Source organism: Thalassophryne amazonica, chromosome 23 (assembly GCF_902500255.1).
Source record: "Thalassophryne amazonica chromosome 23, fThaAma1.1, whole genome shotgun sequence".
NCBI classification, from domain to species: Eukaryota; Metazoa; Chordata; class Actinopteri; order Batrachoidiformes; family Batrachoididae; genus Thalassophryne; species Thalassophryne amazonica.
In genome coordinates, this window is record NC_047125.1 from 20,816,426 (window position 1) to 20,833,686 (window position 17,261).

Here is a 17,261-nt window from a genome sequence, read left to right on the forward strand (position 1 = left end):
AAACTGTGTTGCCACTGTGCTGAAACACAGCAAGATGATACACACGGTTTTTCTTTTCCCCATTTAAGGTGCACTGAATTGCCACACATAAAAAGCAGGCTAACTGCTCGCTACATCCAGCTGAGTTAAATCAAAAACATAGGGTTGGGAATAGCAGTACGCATACCTGACATTTTATACGGGTGATGCGATAATTCCGCAAAACAGGTATTAACCACTAGTATTTACAGTCTGCCAACAACACTAACATGTGAATGTAGCATTAATGTCACCTACTTTAACATTTTTTTAAATTCGTGCCATCAACAAGCCAAGTTAGCCAAACAATGTCTGGCGTAAAATTGTGACCTACTCAAACCCAGAATCTGGTATATCTGGAAAAAAATATAGCTGATTTGTTACAGTTGTAATTTAGTGTAACAGAACAACCAGTGATGCATACATGACAGCTCATGGAAAAATTAGTGAAAGAATTATAAGCTTGCACGTGATACAGAAGAGAATCAGAGTCTGTTATTTTAAAACTCTGCTGAGACACTGGTTCAGTAATTCAAAGAAAACAGCAAAGATGATAAACCATCTTAGCCCTCAAAAAATAGTAAACTGTATTTACACATAGATAATATACTCAAGGCAAACTCTAGATCAGCTTTAATCCCGTGTTTATTTACTCAGCTGTCATAAATTGCAAAACCATTCCTCTGCAAATAGACACTGAAGGGGAACTTGTCTTTGTGGTGTTTATAGCATACCAGTGACTGAACAAGCCGTGTCCTACGCCCTGCCTACTCCTCCAACTATTTCCTTCTCCGCTATCATGGTTTCTTGTCTCTCTCTTCCCATTATTATTCCATTCCTGTCGGTGTTCTCACGCCTATTCCTGTGTGGTGTCTGTGTGTGTATATGTGTAACCATGTGGCCACGTAGGACCCTGGAGTTTGCAGACTGGCCTGCTCACTTACTCCACTGTTAACCGTCTCAGTCCTGGTTGGATACTGTATATAAGCACATGGTCTACTAAAGCAAACATCATTTTTACAAACATTCAAAAGCCAGGTTACCATGGAAATACTACAAGGGCTGAAACTTTTTTAAATTACAAGAGCAGTTTTGAATTTGATGAATGTAAGTGACACTTTCTTTTTGCTTGTGTTTGAGTTCAGACAATTCAGCAAGAGAAAAAGCACAAAGATCCTGAAGACATGGACCTTTCATTCCTCAGTAAATTTATAGGTGTCACCACCACTCACCTCTGTCCTAAAACCACTCAACTCCATAAGCTCATTCCAGGCATCTCTTGACCTCACAGGTCAGAAGTCACCAACCCTGCATGTTTGTCATGTCTACTTTCTACTGTAACTACAGCATTCATCAAGTCTGGTGTCTCCCAGCCTTTCACTGGTTAAATACATCTGATTTAGCGAATAAGAAGTTATACGAGCAGGCAGAGTTGGAAAACGTGTACAACAGGTGCTCTCCAGGACAAGGCGTGGTGACCCCTGAATGTGATTTGATCCTTTAAGCAAATCCAGACACTCAACTGGTGCAGCACCGTCAGCAAAGTCAAGGTCAACCAACTTTTCCCTCACAAAGGAACCCAAATTGCTAGATTCCACAACCCTACCCAAACCATGCAAGTACCGAAAACAGTTGGAGCCAGAACACAAGAACTCACTGCGAAGAAGTCAGAAACTCTGGTTGCAGTCCACACAAAGTGCTGGTGTATAGGCAAGCTGAGATGTTCAACATGTAGGGAATTCCACACCATTTCACATTGTCCTATAAAGCAACCTGATCAACTGCATCAAAAGCTTTCCAAAAATCTACTTGGGTTGCAAAGAAGCACTGCCAAGTACTCACAAACCTAGAATGTGGTCAGTGGTAATCAGCTTTGTGGGCATGAAACCAGACTGCTCTGGACACTGAGCGTCAAGAAGCTGGCACTGACTCATATCAGGTTTCAGTTGTTCCATCCTACTGATGGTGCCGGTAGCAAAGTTGAATAAAGCTACTACTGATAATTAACTCACATGAACTTGCGTCGCAATAAAAATGTTTCTCCACAAATGCAACAGCAGCTACACAGCAAAGATTTTTACTGTGAAAGTTGCAGTGTTATGTTGATATGCTGAGGCATGAAAAGGAACAGTGTTTTCTCAACATTACTCAAGAAAAGAAACAAAGTCAAATGCTGAGATGAAAATGCAGACATTTTACACCATTTGGACAACACAGTACTACTTAAGTAGCAAAGAGTTGTGCCTGATTACCACGCCAACAAGGTCAAGGTGCGCTGACACTTGCATGACTTTGATTGCACGCACTTGCATGCCCTGTGTCATGCAGAAGCGTAAAACTCGTCTTTAACGGTGTAGACTGAACGTATGAGGGCCGTTGGCGTGTGCAACTGTGCAAAGAGAATTTTTAAGTGTTCAAAAAAATCTTTCACACAGAAATGTTGTGCAACGTGGCGCGATCTGCTCGGCAACACTACGTGCACCTCGTCAAGTTGAGTAAAGAAGAAATGAACAGAGCGAGTGGTTGCGTCAGCGCACCACATCAGAGTGCAACTCGTCTGAACGATTATAACAAGATGCTAAATCTGTCATGAACATACTTTTACATGGAACTGTTTTACCAAGCCGTGACAATGTAAACATGACAAATAATTACCTTTTTAGACTGCTCCAAATACTTTCTCCAGCTCATTCAGTGCACGTAAACGGCTCTGGCTGGAGCGGTCCTCTGTGATTCAGGAAGTGATTAGTGCTGTTTTCAGCAGCCAATTTGCAGAGAAAGTGATTAATCTGCTATGAAATAATTATTTTATATATGCAGCGTTCAGCGCAGAGCGTGTGGCAGCCGGTGGAACAAAGCGCTGCGTCCAGCTGGGAACATAGTGGGTGGGATCGTCAGGACGACATGCGTACAACTGCCGGATCAAAGTCATGTAAGTGTCAGGGCACCTTAATTTTGGGAGAAACAGTGCAGTCAGACCTGTATCTCAGAACAATGCCATGTTCCAGTTGCCTCAGAGGTAAAACTCGTGACTGGGAATGACGTTACACCAGAACTAAAATGCTTTCCATTTTCCACCTGGCATCACAAGTTGGAAAGCAAGATGGACGCCTCCACAAAAGACTTTGTTGTGCTTCCTCTTTCAAAATATACAGAGCTACAAAGCATATATGTGAGCCACCAAAGAGACCTCATGGAAGACGACAGATGGGGCAGAAGGTGTGTTAAATATTTCCATTTACTGCTCAGTTTGTAGCACAGTGTCACCAGTCATTGATGTTACCAACATGTACCAGGATAGCGATATCAGATAATGAACACATTTTGTTGCATGTCAAGCATAAACACTGTAGCAACATATCCAAAGACAGCAGTAAGACAGGACTGTGTGAATGACTTAGAAAATCTACACACAAAAAAAAAAGCTTTTAAAACAGTGGTGGGCACAGTTCCGCTAATCTGCTAACCACTAATTATCAAAGCAAATGTTTTCATTAGTGGATTCGGTTTCCAGATAACTTTGAAAACCATCAGAAGAAAGAGGGAGGGAAGAAAAAAAAAGATATTTCTCTTCACACCATACAGACCTGCCAGTGATTTCACTGGAGTCTTACACAGGCAGACAGTTTTGACTTATGGTTATAATTTTAAACAAACTAATTCCGGACAAGTTATTGAAATTAACATCACATCTGTCATTTTACAAAGTGAACATTTCAGCTATATGTTTTAGTTTTAAAGTAATGCACCAATTTTGAAGGTTTTAGCATTTAGACACATGCCGTGTTGTATTATGGGTACATCAGTTTCCTGACATCAGTGGTTGGCTGGTCGGCATAACACACAGTTACTGAAACGTGTGGTGGGTTTTACAAATAAATCTCTATTTGTATATGTAATTTTTTTCATTTGTAAAAAAAAAAGAATTTGAAAACTGAAAATTCTGTTTCTTAAGTCCTTCATCACTTCTAGCAAATGTGTGGCTGCTCACACTGCACAACTTTTCAGTTCGCAGACCAAAAACTTAGCAAAGCTTGGTTAGCTGCTCCCACCACTGTTTAAAAGCAGCTTTCACTTATTGTTGATGCTCGGAGCAGCCAGCGTGGATCGTGGACTCATGGTATGTGACATCTGAACAAGTCAATGAGTTGGAATTACCTCTCTGGATGGGTTCCAAAGGAAACTTCTTAATCATAAATAGGAAACTGCAACCTCCGAGTGCAACTAGAATGCCTGTTGACCCCCAAAACGTGAATCTGCTGCAAATCGCGAATTCTCCGCAAACCATTAATGAAAATTTACGCAAACCATGAATATCCTAACCGTTAATGATTTTGCTGCAAACCATGTATAAAATATTCCACAAAACATGAATGCAGGTCTCACAAAATGTGATATATATTTTCTTTCAGGTGTATAGATGTCAGTTTACGGATCAAATACATCAGGAAATCTTGATCACAAACCCTATCTATGCAAAAATATTTTATTTTCTTTGGGTGGGGGTGTCACTACACCCAGTGAGGTGAGCCCAGAGTGGGCTCACACTTCTGGTGTCAAGCAACCAGCACCGCTGAGCAGCGCTCCTCTGCTTTGAAGCTTGAACCAATGAAACAGTGCTCCGACCCGTTGCTTCACTGGTTCTTTTGCTTCAATGCTCTGCCGAAGTGGCAACTCCACTTCTTAATCCCTCTTAAAGCCATTAAAATATGTCAATCGTGAACCACTTTTGTGTAGATTAAAGTCACTAACTGGGACTCTTGTCTTGGTGCGAGAAAGAAATGAGACTCGTCCTCCGTTCCGTTTGTACCGCTCCAAACGCTGCACAGCTCTCTGCTGAGACAGAGTCCGGTCAAAATTAATGATTCCAAAGCAAATCGTCATTTAAATCAAAAGACACCTCTTTCCAAATGTAATATAATCAATAAACTGCAATCAATCAAAACGTTTTTTCCCTCCCAAAATGAGACATCCTGCGCTGACATGCAGCAGCCAGCTGAGCTCAGCTCAGAGGTATGGAGAGACAATAATGCCAAAATACCTGAAAGGAAATGCTTTTGATAAAAACTACAAATTTTGTTTATCTTTATTTATGTCCAGCGATCAAGGATCCAGTGACCAATTTCATATTTATTTACTTTAAGACTCAATAAAATGTTGAGATAGAAAACCTGTAAAGCCTACTTTTAGTACACAGAAAATTCAAAAGAGGTATCGATAAGGGATCGGATTGATAAGCGGATTCGATAAAATCTTATCAATACCCATCCCTAGTGAAGAGTGTGAAATTTTAAGCCATACTGGAAAACCAAAAAAAATTACTACTGACTATAGACCAAAAAGTCAATAGTCTTTATCAAACCAAAAGTCAAAAATCTGCTAAAATCCATTCATACAACCAGACACAACATAACAGCATGGGTGCAACATTATTAGCTTTCTTTAATAAAGTGTAATTCATCCTTTTTTTCTGCTGCATGGTTCACCAACATAAACATTTAACAAGCCTTGTTGCCATGGAATCAAGAGTCTGATCCTCGACATTACCCACAGCAGCTCTGTCTGATAGGACAACTAAGTAGCTGGATGAGTATCTGACAGGCCGGCTGGCAGAAATGACTAACGGGCTGCTTGTAGCGTGTTTGAAAGGATTACACAAATGGAAAAAAAAAATAGCTCACTATGAATTCCCTGTGAGACAATCGGCTTGCAGGTTTAATACCAAAAGAAATGCACTGCATGCGATAAAACAGGGAGCTTAATCGGTAGGAAAAATGAGATGTGATAAAATGGGACTATGGATTATGCAGTGAGTCAGACATCACCAAGAAGATAGGAGCAAAAATCCCAGGTTACACATGCCATTTTTCTTTTTCCCCGTCCACCACCACTTAACAGTGTTCTCCTGATATCCACTGTGTGACCTGACCGGCTGACGCTGCCTCTCTAGTTCCAGCTTTTAGTAGCACGTGCAGGACATTTGCCCCCCGTCTGAAAGAGCCCAATGTGTCTCCATCAGTCAGCCAACTGTAAATTAATCTCTCTGTTGTCTAACAAACGAGGTAGGGACACAATCAGGACTGTGAAAAAGGGGAGAGCAACTGTGCGGGAAAGAGTTAGGGTTAGAAAATGAATAAAATTTAAATTGCCAATCTCCCATATGCATGTGATAAATCATCTTTAACAATAAGTGTGAAAAGCTGTTGCCAGCTCCAGCGGCATATAGAGCACATGCTAGCACCCAATGCAAAGATTTCCCTGTGAAATACAATGCATTGATTATTAATCTATTATTGGCTGACAATCAAAGCATATTGATTTTAAATCCTCTTGAGGCTATTTAATCACCTGCTACTTTATTAACATCCACAGCTGAAGGGATATCGGAGATCTCAATAAAGTTATTGGAGAGATCCTCTCTCTTCTTCCACCATGTGTAACTGTAGATTGGATTAGTATTTGGTTATGAGTGCTTACAGTTTGTCAGTAACTTGATTTGTTTGTGTGACAGGTGTAAATGTGGAAGCAGCCACACCTCCTGTGGATGCTCTACTTTAGGACAACTGGCATGGACACAGTACAAAAACATGACCGAATGTATACCTTTGATCGTGCATACAGCAAACAAACCTCCTGCAGTCTTTCCTCTTTGTCAGCCGACTTGGGAACTCTCCAAACCTGTTAAGTCGTTGTATTCCTCATACTCAGAATAGAATATGGGTCAATGCCTGCTCAGTAGATTCAACAGGAGCTCCCAGGCTTACCAACTGCAACCACCAGGGCCCTCCATGTGTCACTTTGTTTGGCATTGTTGGATATTGGCCCATCTTCTACCATGATGTCATGTCAAAACAACTTTGTGAATGAGCAGGATGTCCAATCAACCAAATCAAACACTTTGTGAAAAATCAACACAGGACACAAAGAAGCCTTGGTGATGTTCAGGTGAATCTGACAAGTCTAATCAGCATTTACACAATGGGCATTTCTATAGATGCTGCAGTACTCCAACGTGAACGTGATTAATCTCGAGTACCATGAAAATTCAGTAAGGTATATCTTATATATCTATCTAAAGTAACTCTGTTAGCATACTATAGGAAAATAAAAAGTATAAAAATTATGCTATCAAATGGAAACCTAAGAACTTAGGTACATGTTGATATCTTTAAAGAAACACATAAACTGATGAATCATTAAAAATCTACACTATGTAAAATAAAATCGTAAACAGTGAAAATAAGCTAGTTATAGTAGAAGAGCTAAATTAACCGTTAATAAGCCAACCGTACCCAGCAAGCTAACACGATAAAAAAAAAACGGTAGTGTATAAAGTATAATAGCGTAGTTAAGCCAACAGTAATGGTATTAACAAATACATATAAAATAAATGTGGGCAAAAGTATGAATTAATGTGGGTTATCAAACAAAAGAATGTTCAGTGATGCTGCTCTGAAAGCTGGAACCACGATCTTGCAAGTCGTAGCTGCCAACTGTTTTGAGAAGACAAAGAGCATAGAACCAGTTTCACAACAGTTGCCAGATCTGTGGGGTTCAATGCAGTTCTTGTCACCGGCCCTGCCAGTGCCTGTGTTTACAGTGAAAATAGCTCATGACCATGTCATCTCTGGGGCAGTCATCAATCACCAAGTGTATTTACAAGGTGCAGTGCACAGAGAAACAACAGACAAGAGACCCAAAGAATGTCTAAGTCTGAGCCTCATAATACATTCACTGACTGGGGTAATATTTGGCATCATCGGAAGGTGCCGGTCCACCACAGCAACTGCCCTCATGACAGTGTCCACTGGAAGAACCAGACTAAAACTAGATGTATGCGCCAACTTAGACCTACCCCTTTCTCAGAGAGTTCTGAGTTCCTGAGTTCTTCTCTGAAATATGGAACAAATTAAGTTCCCTGTCCAACAATGGAAGACGGCCATTTCTGAAGACAGAAAGCATTTTTCAGGTGTACGCGAATGTGAGCAACCTGAAGTCTGAACTTTCACACAGCCATGCCGTGGACAACCCTTCAACAATGCACCACTCAACACCCTCTATAGATAGGATCCTTGGTGCAAAAGCTAACCATACTTTTTTCTGGCATGTGAATTAGTGAGACCTTGCATCGAAATGCATGCAGACTGCACTGGAACTTTTAAATCTAAAGAACTCCTGTTACTTTGAGGCAAAGCATCTTTAAGACAAATCAGTGGATCAGCTGGTTCAGAGTGAACCATGGGATATGTACTACCTCAAATTGATCTGGCATCAAATCAATTACCGACTCACTACCACAGTTTTTCCATGTCACTGTGATGTGCACCTGGTTACTGTCGAGTCAATTTTGCTGCCATTGTAAACAATGACTTCCATGCGGTGATTCTGAACCAAAGTTTCTCTCTTTGTATGTTCTCTCAATCTACAGAATTGGGCTTTCTGCTCTGTCACCATTAAAATGCCAATAGAAGATTGGTCACCCTGCTACAGATGGGAATTGATAAGATTTTATTGCTGTTGATGCAATTATTGATTTTGCACAGGTTTTCTACAAAAATGTAGCAGTTTTTTAAACAGGAATTAAACAAATTTGAGGTATACAATTCCAATGCATTGAAAGATTTGAAACTGGGTCTCACTTTCCATCCCTAAACTCCACCGAGTCTAGTCTGCTTGAGGTTTCGTCTGTAAAATTAAAAAATGTGTTTTTTTTTCCCTGACAACCATTGTGAATTGCTGATGCTAATCAGTAAGGCAACAAATGGATGTCTTTAGTACTACTAGATTTCTTTGGAGGATGTTTGAGTATGATGCGAATGACTTTTTGAGCAAAACCATTGTCCATAACAATCATGAACAGCAAGATAAATACATTTCTACCTTGCAAAGCCAAGAGCAATACATAACATAGAGATGCGTTGTCCTCCATTGTTGTTGTAGTTGTTTGGTGCAGGCTTATCGCAAGCAATGCTGGGCAACCAGACGATGTAGACAGGGGTCAACTGTGGCTCTCAACCCGCGGAAAATCAAACAATTTCTCAGAACGTCCAAAAGCGGAACCAACTCCGAACTACCTTAAACCCCAACTTGGCATCAGCTAATCACCTCGTGCTTGTCAGTGGAAAGGAGTCCTGTGTGTCAAATACATGACTACTCAGGGAAACTTAAATAGCTCTAACAGTCTGACCATGTGGCACAGTACTCTGGGCGTGACCCAGCACGTGGGTGCCTCTGTGTTGAGGATCCGAGCGGCTGAAAAAGGCCAAGAGGAACACCCACGTGTCAGCTGGCTACATCAGGTCGAGGGCTACTTTCATGAGGCACAGGTGGACCGGTTGACTGCCTGACTGGTTACAATCCAAGACCCAGCTGGTTCCCTACTATGGTGCATGTGGTCTAGGATTCTCCAAGTCTCTACCTTACTTGGGCATAGCGCTTCTAGATGACTTATATTATGATTTGTGATTCTGCAAATACATGCAATAGATTTCCAGGTGTGTTTAACAAGGCTGGCAGCCAATCAGAGTGCAAAATTAATTTGATTTCCCTTTGCAAAATTGTGAAAGATGCATAAAGTGTAACTACATTAATGTGACGTGTGGATTTATTTTCTTTAATGTTTAAAGTACTGTATCTTGTGTTTGCACATGGCTCCCCTACACATACACACGCGCACACACACTAGGCTTTAAGAAACCACACTAGGCCAAAAAAGCAGCCACACGCGGGTCTCTTTCTTCAACAGTTTTGTTTTTTTTTTTTTAGAGGGGTGTAGAGTTGATTGTAGATTCCTTTTACTTAGCTCGGCCGCCTCATCGATCTGTTCGATCGGTTTTGGAAGCCGGTTATTGTTTGGGTCTTTACCTCACAGTCGTAGAGGTCCGTTAGCTGGTCGATAATCCACTCCTCCAGGTTCAGTCTTTTCCTCAGCTCCTTACGGTCGTATTTGACCGTAACGCGTCCCTGCTTCCGAACCGGAGTCTCCGGTTCGTCCGCGGTGCCGGTCGGCGTCTGGAAATACACACGGGGCTGAGGGCTCGTCTCCGGGCTTGTAACAGCAGCCATGGTCGCTCGGTTTTGGTGGGAGGGAAAGAAAAAAAAAATCCCCACCGGAGGTCTGGAAGCGATCTGAACCTGCGGCTCTTTGAAAAAACTTGTCTCTTAATGTGAGTTTAAAAAAAAAAATCCCACGAAGAAGAAAAAGAAGAAGAAGAAGAGACGAGCAGCGGCGGACCTGATGCTTTTGTTGTCCAAAATCGCTCAAAAAAACATTAATAACGGCGCTTAGACAAAACAAAAGAAAGCCGGTGGACGCGGTAAAATGTGGGTAGCAGCCGGCTGGATTAAATATCTCCTCTCCGTCGGTTAGAGGTGTAGAAAAAGAGAGAGAGACACGCTGCACTCAACTCTTCGTTCAGTACAAAGAAATCACACGGCTCCGGGTGGCGCGCGCTCTGGAGTTGCCCACGCGAGTGACGTAATGCGCCGGCAAAAAAAAAAACAAAAAAAAAAAACATTATTTAAAAAATAATAATTTTAAAAAATAAAGCAAAAAAATTGCTTGATTATGAATAATAAGTATTATTATCATAAGGAGAGCAGCAGTGAATTTATTTTGCAGCGAGTGGGGGTGTCACTGTCCACTAGATGTCGCCATCACATTAATGTTGCGAGCGCGTCAAAAGTTTTCTGAAACAACAGTTTCATTTGTTTCAAAATAGTTTTTCAGTGTTTTTGAAGTAATTTTTTTTCTAAAGCAGCGTTTAATTCAGCTATTCTCGTGTTTTTTTTTTTAATTGAGATTTACGTTCTGAATAAATCACTTGATTTTTGACCAGAGTTTTGAAACAGTGATCTTTTCATTCATTCATTCATTTTCTGATACTTGCATAGGACTAGGCACCTCATCCCACACTTCCCATTCTTTGGCCAAGTCCTATAACTCTTCCTGGAGGGATCCCAAGGCGTTTCCCTGTGTCCTGCTTTTATAGCTTTTCAAAATAGTGAAAATAAATAAATAAACCAAAGAATCTCAACTGTATGACACATTGCAGTATTCTGAGCATTCTGAAAAACTGATCATTCTCCTGTAGTAGTTCATTTATGATGCATCTAAACTGTTTCTAAGCAATCATTTTTTTAATCACTTGTTCTCTGAATGAATTGCTTCAATCAATCAATCAATTTTTTTATATAGCGCCAAATCACAACAAACAGTTGCCCCAAGGCGCTTTATATTGTAAGGCAAGGCCATACAATAATTATGTAAACCCCAACGGTCAAAATGACCCCCTGTGAGCAAGCACTTGGCTACAGTGGGAAGGAAAAACTCCCTTTTAACAGGAAGAAACCTCCAGCAGAACCAGGCTCAGGGAGGGGCAGTCTTCTGCTGGGACTGGTTGGGGCTGAGGGAGAGAACCAGGAAAAAGACATGCTGTGGAGGGGAGCAGAGATCGATCACTAATGATTAAATGCAGAGTGGTGCATACAGAGCAAAAAGAGAAAGAAACAGTGCATCATGGGAACCCCCCAGCAGTCTACGTCTATAGCAGCATAACTAAGGGATGGTTCAGGGTCACCTGATTCAGCCCTAACTATAAGCTTTAGCAAAAAGGAAAGTTTTAAGCCTAATCTTAAAAGTAGAGAGGGTGTCTGTCTCCCTGATCTGAATTGGGAGCTGGTTCCACAGGAGAGGAGCCTGAAAGCTGAAGGCTCTGCCTCCCATTCTACTCTTACAAACCCTAGGAACTACAAGTAAGCCTGCAGTCTGAGAGCGAAGCGCTCTATTGGGGTGATATGGTACTACGAGGTCCCTAAGATAAGATTGGACCTGATTATTCAAAACCTTATAAGTAAGAAGAAGAATTTTAAATTCTATTCTAGAATTAACAGGAAGCCAATAAAGAGAGGCCAATATGGGTGAGATATGCTCTCTCCTTCTAGTCCCCGTCAGTACTCTAGCTGCAGCATTTTGAATTAACTGAAGGCTTTTTAGGGAACTTTTAGGCCAACCTGATAATAATGAATTACAATAGTCCAGCCTAGAGGAAATAAATGCATGAATTAGTTTTTCAGCATCACTCTGAGACAAGACCTTTCTGATTTTAGAGATATTGCGTAAATGCAAAAAAGCAGTCCTACATATTTGTTTAATATGCGCTTTGAATGACATATCCTGATCAAAAATGACTCCAAGATTTCTCACAGTATTACTAGAGGTCAGGGTAATGCCATCCAGAGTAAGGATCTGGTTAGACACCATGTTTCTAAGATTTGTGGGGCCAAGTACAATAACTTCAGTTTTATCTGAGTTTAAAAGCAGGAAATTAGAGGTCATCCATGTCTTTATGTCTGTAAGACAATCCTGCAGTTTAGCTAATTGGTGTGTGTCCTCTGGCTTCATGGATAGATAAAGCTGGGTATCATCTGCGTAACAATGAAAATTTAAGCAATATCGTCTAATAATACTGCCTAAGGGAAGCATGTATAAAGTGAATAAAATTGGTCCTAGCACAGAACCTTGTGGAACTCCATAATTAACTTTAGTCTGTGAAGAAGATTCCCCATTTACATGAACAAATTGTAATCTATTAGACAAATATGATTCAAACCACCGCAGCGCAGTGCCTTTAATACCTATGGCATACTCTAATCTCTGTAATAAAATTTTATGGTCAACAGTATCAAAAGCAGCACTGAGGTCTAACAGAACAAGCACAGAGATGAGTCCGCTGTCCGAGGCCATAAGAAGATCATTTGTAACCTTCACTAATGCTGTTTCTGTACTATGATGAATTCTAAAACCTGACTGAAACTCTTCAAATAGACCATTCCTCTGCAGATGATCAGTTAGCTGTTTTACAACTACCCTTTCAAGAATTTTTGAGAGAAAAGGAAGGTTGGAGATTGGCCTATAATTAGCTAAGATAGCTGGGTCAAGTGATGGCTTTTTAAGTAATGGTTTAATTACTGCCACCTTAAAAGCCTTCATTTGCTTGTTTCCAAATGGTTTGGAACAGTGAATCATTTTTGAAGCAGTTGTTTGATTTTGTTATTGCTTTTTAACTTTTCAAAATAGTAATCATTTTCAAATCAGGGAATACCAACTGACATGTTACTCTATACATGTAGCCATCATCGACTTTTCCATAAAGTTTCAGAACACTGAAGCTTTTACTTAAGCAATAGATTTGTTTGTGGTGTTACAAACTATAATTTTTTTTTTTTTTTCAAAAGCTGTTTCACTCAGTGTGTCTTGTGTGCATGATTTTTGAAGAATTGTTTTTATGAGTGAATCATTTCTTTAATTTTGTCAAGTGTTTTGAAACAGTAAACGGACTACATTTTACAGTGAAAAAATGTCTGAAGCAGTTGTTTCATTTAGGTTTTTTTTTTAAGCTTTGAAAATAGTGAATGATTTTGTACTCAAAGGAATACCAGCTGTCTTCTATATATATCACCATCACAGTGTTTTAATTTTTTTCAAAAACAATCCACCTTTTTTCATAACCCAAAATTCTGTTTCAATTGTTTTAAAACAATTTCTGAAGCAATTATTTCACTCAGTGTTTGAAGTTTTTTTTTTTTTGTTTTTTTTTTAGCCAAGAAAAAGTATGCCTCAATTATTTAATTATTTAATTTACTTATTCAAGTCAAGTGTTTCAACAGAGTGAACAATTTTCTGAAGTAGTTTCACTTGGGAGGGTTTTATGTATGTATTTATTACTTCAAAACAATGACTACTTTCCTAAACCTGGGAAATCCCAGTGTCCAGTACTTTGTTGCCATCATAGAGTTTTGAGTATTTCAAAATTGAATAATTTCCAGGGGGAAAAAGTTTCAGCAGTTTTTCACGTGTTTTAAAAGGTTCAAAGTGTCTAAATGTTTAATGTTTTAATAATAGCTGTTTAAGACATGTTTCAGGAGGGGTGTAAACCCAAAATCCACCTAGCTAGGCCTACGTATGTTATGGTGATCACTTGTTAAACCATAGAAAACCAAGATACAGCTTTCTCTGACTGCAACTGGTTTCAGTTCATTAAATGCTCTTCATTGAATAGTCTAATAGATTACAGTTTGTTCATGTAAATGGGGAATCTTCTTCACAGACTAAAGTTAATTATGGAGTTCCACAAGGTTCTGTGCTAGGACCAATTTTATTCACTTTATACATGCTTCCCTTGGGCAGTATTATTAGACGGTATTGCTTAAATTTTCATTGTTACGCAGATGATACCCAGCTTTATCTATCCATGAAGCCAGAGGATACGCACCAATTAGCTAAACTGCAGGATTGTCTTACAGACATAAAGACATGGATGACCTCTAATTTCCTGCTTTTAAACTCAGATAAAACTGAAGTTATTGTACTTGGCCCCACAAATCTTAGAAGCATGGTGTCTAACCAGATCGTTACTCTGGATGGCATTTCCCTGATCTCTAGTAATACTGTGAGAAATCTTGGAGTTATTTTTGATCAGGATATGTCATTCAAAGCGCATATTAAACAAATATGTAGGACTGCCTTTTTGCATTTACGCAATATCTCTAAAATCAGAAAGGTCTTGTCTCAGAGTGATGCTGAAAAATTAATTCATGCATTTATTTCCTCTAGGCTGGACTATTGTAATTCATTATTATCAGGTTGTCCTAAAAGTTCCCTAAAAAGCCTTCAGTTGGTTCAGAATGCTGCAGCTAGAGTACTGACGGGGACTAGCAGGAGAGAGCATATCTCACCCGTGTTGGCCTCCCTTCATTGGCTTCCTGTTAATGCTAGAATAGAATTTAAAATTCTTCTTCTTACTTATAAGGTTTTGAATAATCAGGTCCCATCTTATCTTAGGGACCTCGTAGTACCATATTACCCCATTAGAGCGCTTCGCTCTCAGACTGCGGGCTTACTTGTAGTTCCTAGGGTTTGTAAGAGTAGAATGGGAGGCAGAGCCTTCAGCTTTCAGGCTCCTCTCCTGTGGAACCAGCTCCCAATTCAGATCAGGGAGACAGATACCCTCTCTACTTTTAAGATTAGGCTTAAAACTTTCCTTTTCGCTAAGGCTTATAGTTAGGGCTGGATCGGGTGACCCTGGACCATCCCTTGGTTATGTTGCTTTAGACGTAGACTGTGTTTCATAATTATTGTATGGCCTTGCCTTGCAATGTGGAGCGCCTTGGGGCAACTGTTTGTTGTGATTTGGCGCTATACAAGAAAAAAGTTGATTGATTGATTGATTGAAACAGTCAGCATTCAGGAACTAATTCCATGTAGTACAAGTGTTATTGTCCCAAAATTTATATTTAAACTATTAACTGCAATGTAAAGTGTGTAGTGAAAATGCAATAAAGCACTTTACCAGTGATGTGGCAGTGCTGTGTTCAGTGTTACAGTAAAAGTTCAACAAAAAAGTTTCACATTCCAGTGAATTTTACCCGTGGTGAGAAGTTGACCACAAAAGAACAACTTCCAAAACTGATGTCGAAGCTATAATTTGTTGTTTGGCTCTCTCACACACAGAGTGTGAAAAGGTGAAAAGGGAAGGCAAGAAAAAAAGCCCTTTTTTGGTGACACACAAGTGGAAAACATGGCTCATACAGCCATGGAGGAAAGTAAATATGAATTAAAGATGACATTTTATTTTATGGTGGACTCAAATGCATAATCACTTATGAAAATTAGAATTTTTATCTGACCTACAATGCACAACAAATGATGGCTGCCAAGATAGCAAGAAGCAATAAAAATGAGTTTTGGGAAATGTTCTGTTCAAACTTGCCTGAGAATGTGATATTGATTATCTATCTCATGCTGAATAAAAGTATCAAGTGATATTTGTACTACTTTGGACAAACAGGATGTGGAGAAGAAGAAAGAGTAGGCATTAGAAAATATTAGCGTATATGCTAAAGGCAGCATCCTAGCTATGTCTTGCTAGCTAGCACTTTGTGTCATACACAGTGTGACTAATTATACAACCCAACCTTATGCAAATTCGACTTATATAATGTTCTGATGTTTACAGTTTGTCCCTTTTTGTACCACTTCAAAAAGTAGCTATTTTAAATAGCTGACAAAAACAACTCCTTTGGAAAGTAGCAATGGGTAGGCTAGCTGCAAGGTTTATTTCACACCTAGATTTCACAGTTTCTGAAAAGACATAGTTCACAAACAACAAAAAATGTCTAAAAATAGACTATTTATGCAACAGACATTAAGGTCCTTAGTCACTGTGTGATAACACAGTGTCTGTATGGGAATTTTATAGTTCCTTTTCTGAGGGGGGCTGCGGCTGTTCAAGCTCTGGACTGATTCTGTAATCCTACTTTCATGCTTCTTCTTTCAACAGACAATAATTTTTTTTTTTTAAGTTGATCATCAAGCCAATTAGAATTTTTTCAAAGCTATATGTTGATTTTTAATCAAAGGGATTCACACACAACCATCGTAAAGGCAGACATTAAGAAGTGCATGATATCAAGATAAAATGGAGTTTTCCCTTCTGTCAACATGCTGACATTGTTTCATACACTGAAAAAAGAGCATGTTTGAACCAACTTAAAAATGTGTTACAATTTGTAAAAAACATGAATGAATTAAGTTGTTTGAACTTAAGTTTGTAAGTTAGAGTTAGAGTTGATTTAACTTTCAAACTTATCATAAAAATATCATAAAATATATGTAAATGTAGTGATGTGCTTACATTTTGATGAATTCAAAGGGAAAGGACAAATACATTTATATAGCAGCTGCTAGGCAGGTATGAATGCACACAGAAATATATATTATGGTATCACTTAAAGCTACAGTGTGTAGGATTTATGGGTATTTTTCAGCATAAATAGAACCCCTCATGGAGGCAGCCATATTGCACCACCATGTTGATACAGTAGCCCAAAAGGGACATACTTTTTCCAGCTTTTGCATTTTACAGCATGGCCAGAAGACTGAATTAGGAGGCGAAAAAAAGGACAAAAAGAAGAGCAATCAGTGTTTGCTAACTTATGCACTGTTTACTGGATGCTAGTGCAGGCTAGCATGTTTCAGAACCCTCATTTTGTGAACTTGGGGATCATACATATTGTTTATCACAAGAGAAGGCAAGGGAACATGAGTCTCCATTGCCATAGGAGCAAAAACATGAGGGGAAACAAACTCGTGATCGCGATGGCAACAGCAATCTCTCAGCTAGATGGCACTAAATCCTACACCGTGCAGCTTTAATCACAAACAATTACTTTGCACGAATCTG

The 17,261-nt window shown here is 39.5% G+C and overlaps 1 protein-coding gene across 1 annotated transcript in view; it reads right to left on the reverse strand.

Moving 5' to 3' along the window:
* ppp1r14bb (protein phosphatase 1, regulatory (inhibitor) subunit 14Bb) overlaps positions 1-10,424 on the reverse strand; it is a 33,978-nt gene extending 23,554 nt beyond the window's left edge. Inside the window, exon 1 of the mRNA XM_034164238.1 lies at positions 9,883-10,424. Coding sequence (XP_034020129.1) covers positions 9,883-10,083 — 201 coding nt within the window. The 5' untranslated portion in view covers positions 10,084-10,424. The remainder of the gene's footprint in view (positions 1-9,882) is intronic.
* Positions 10,425-17,261: the final 6,837 nt, after the last annotated feature.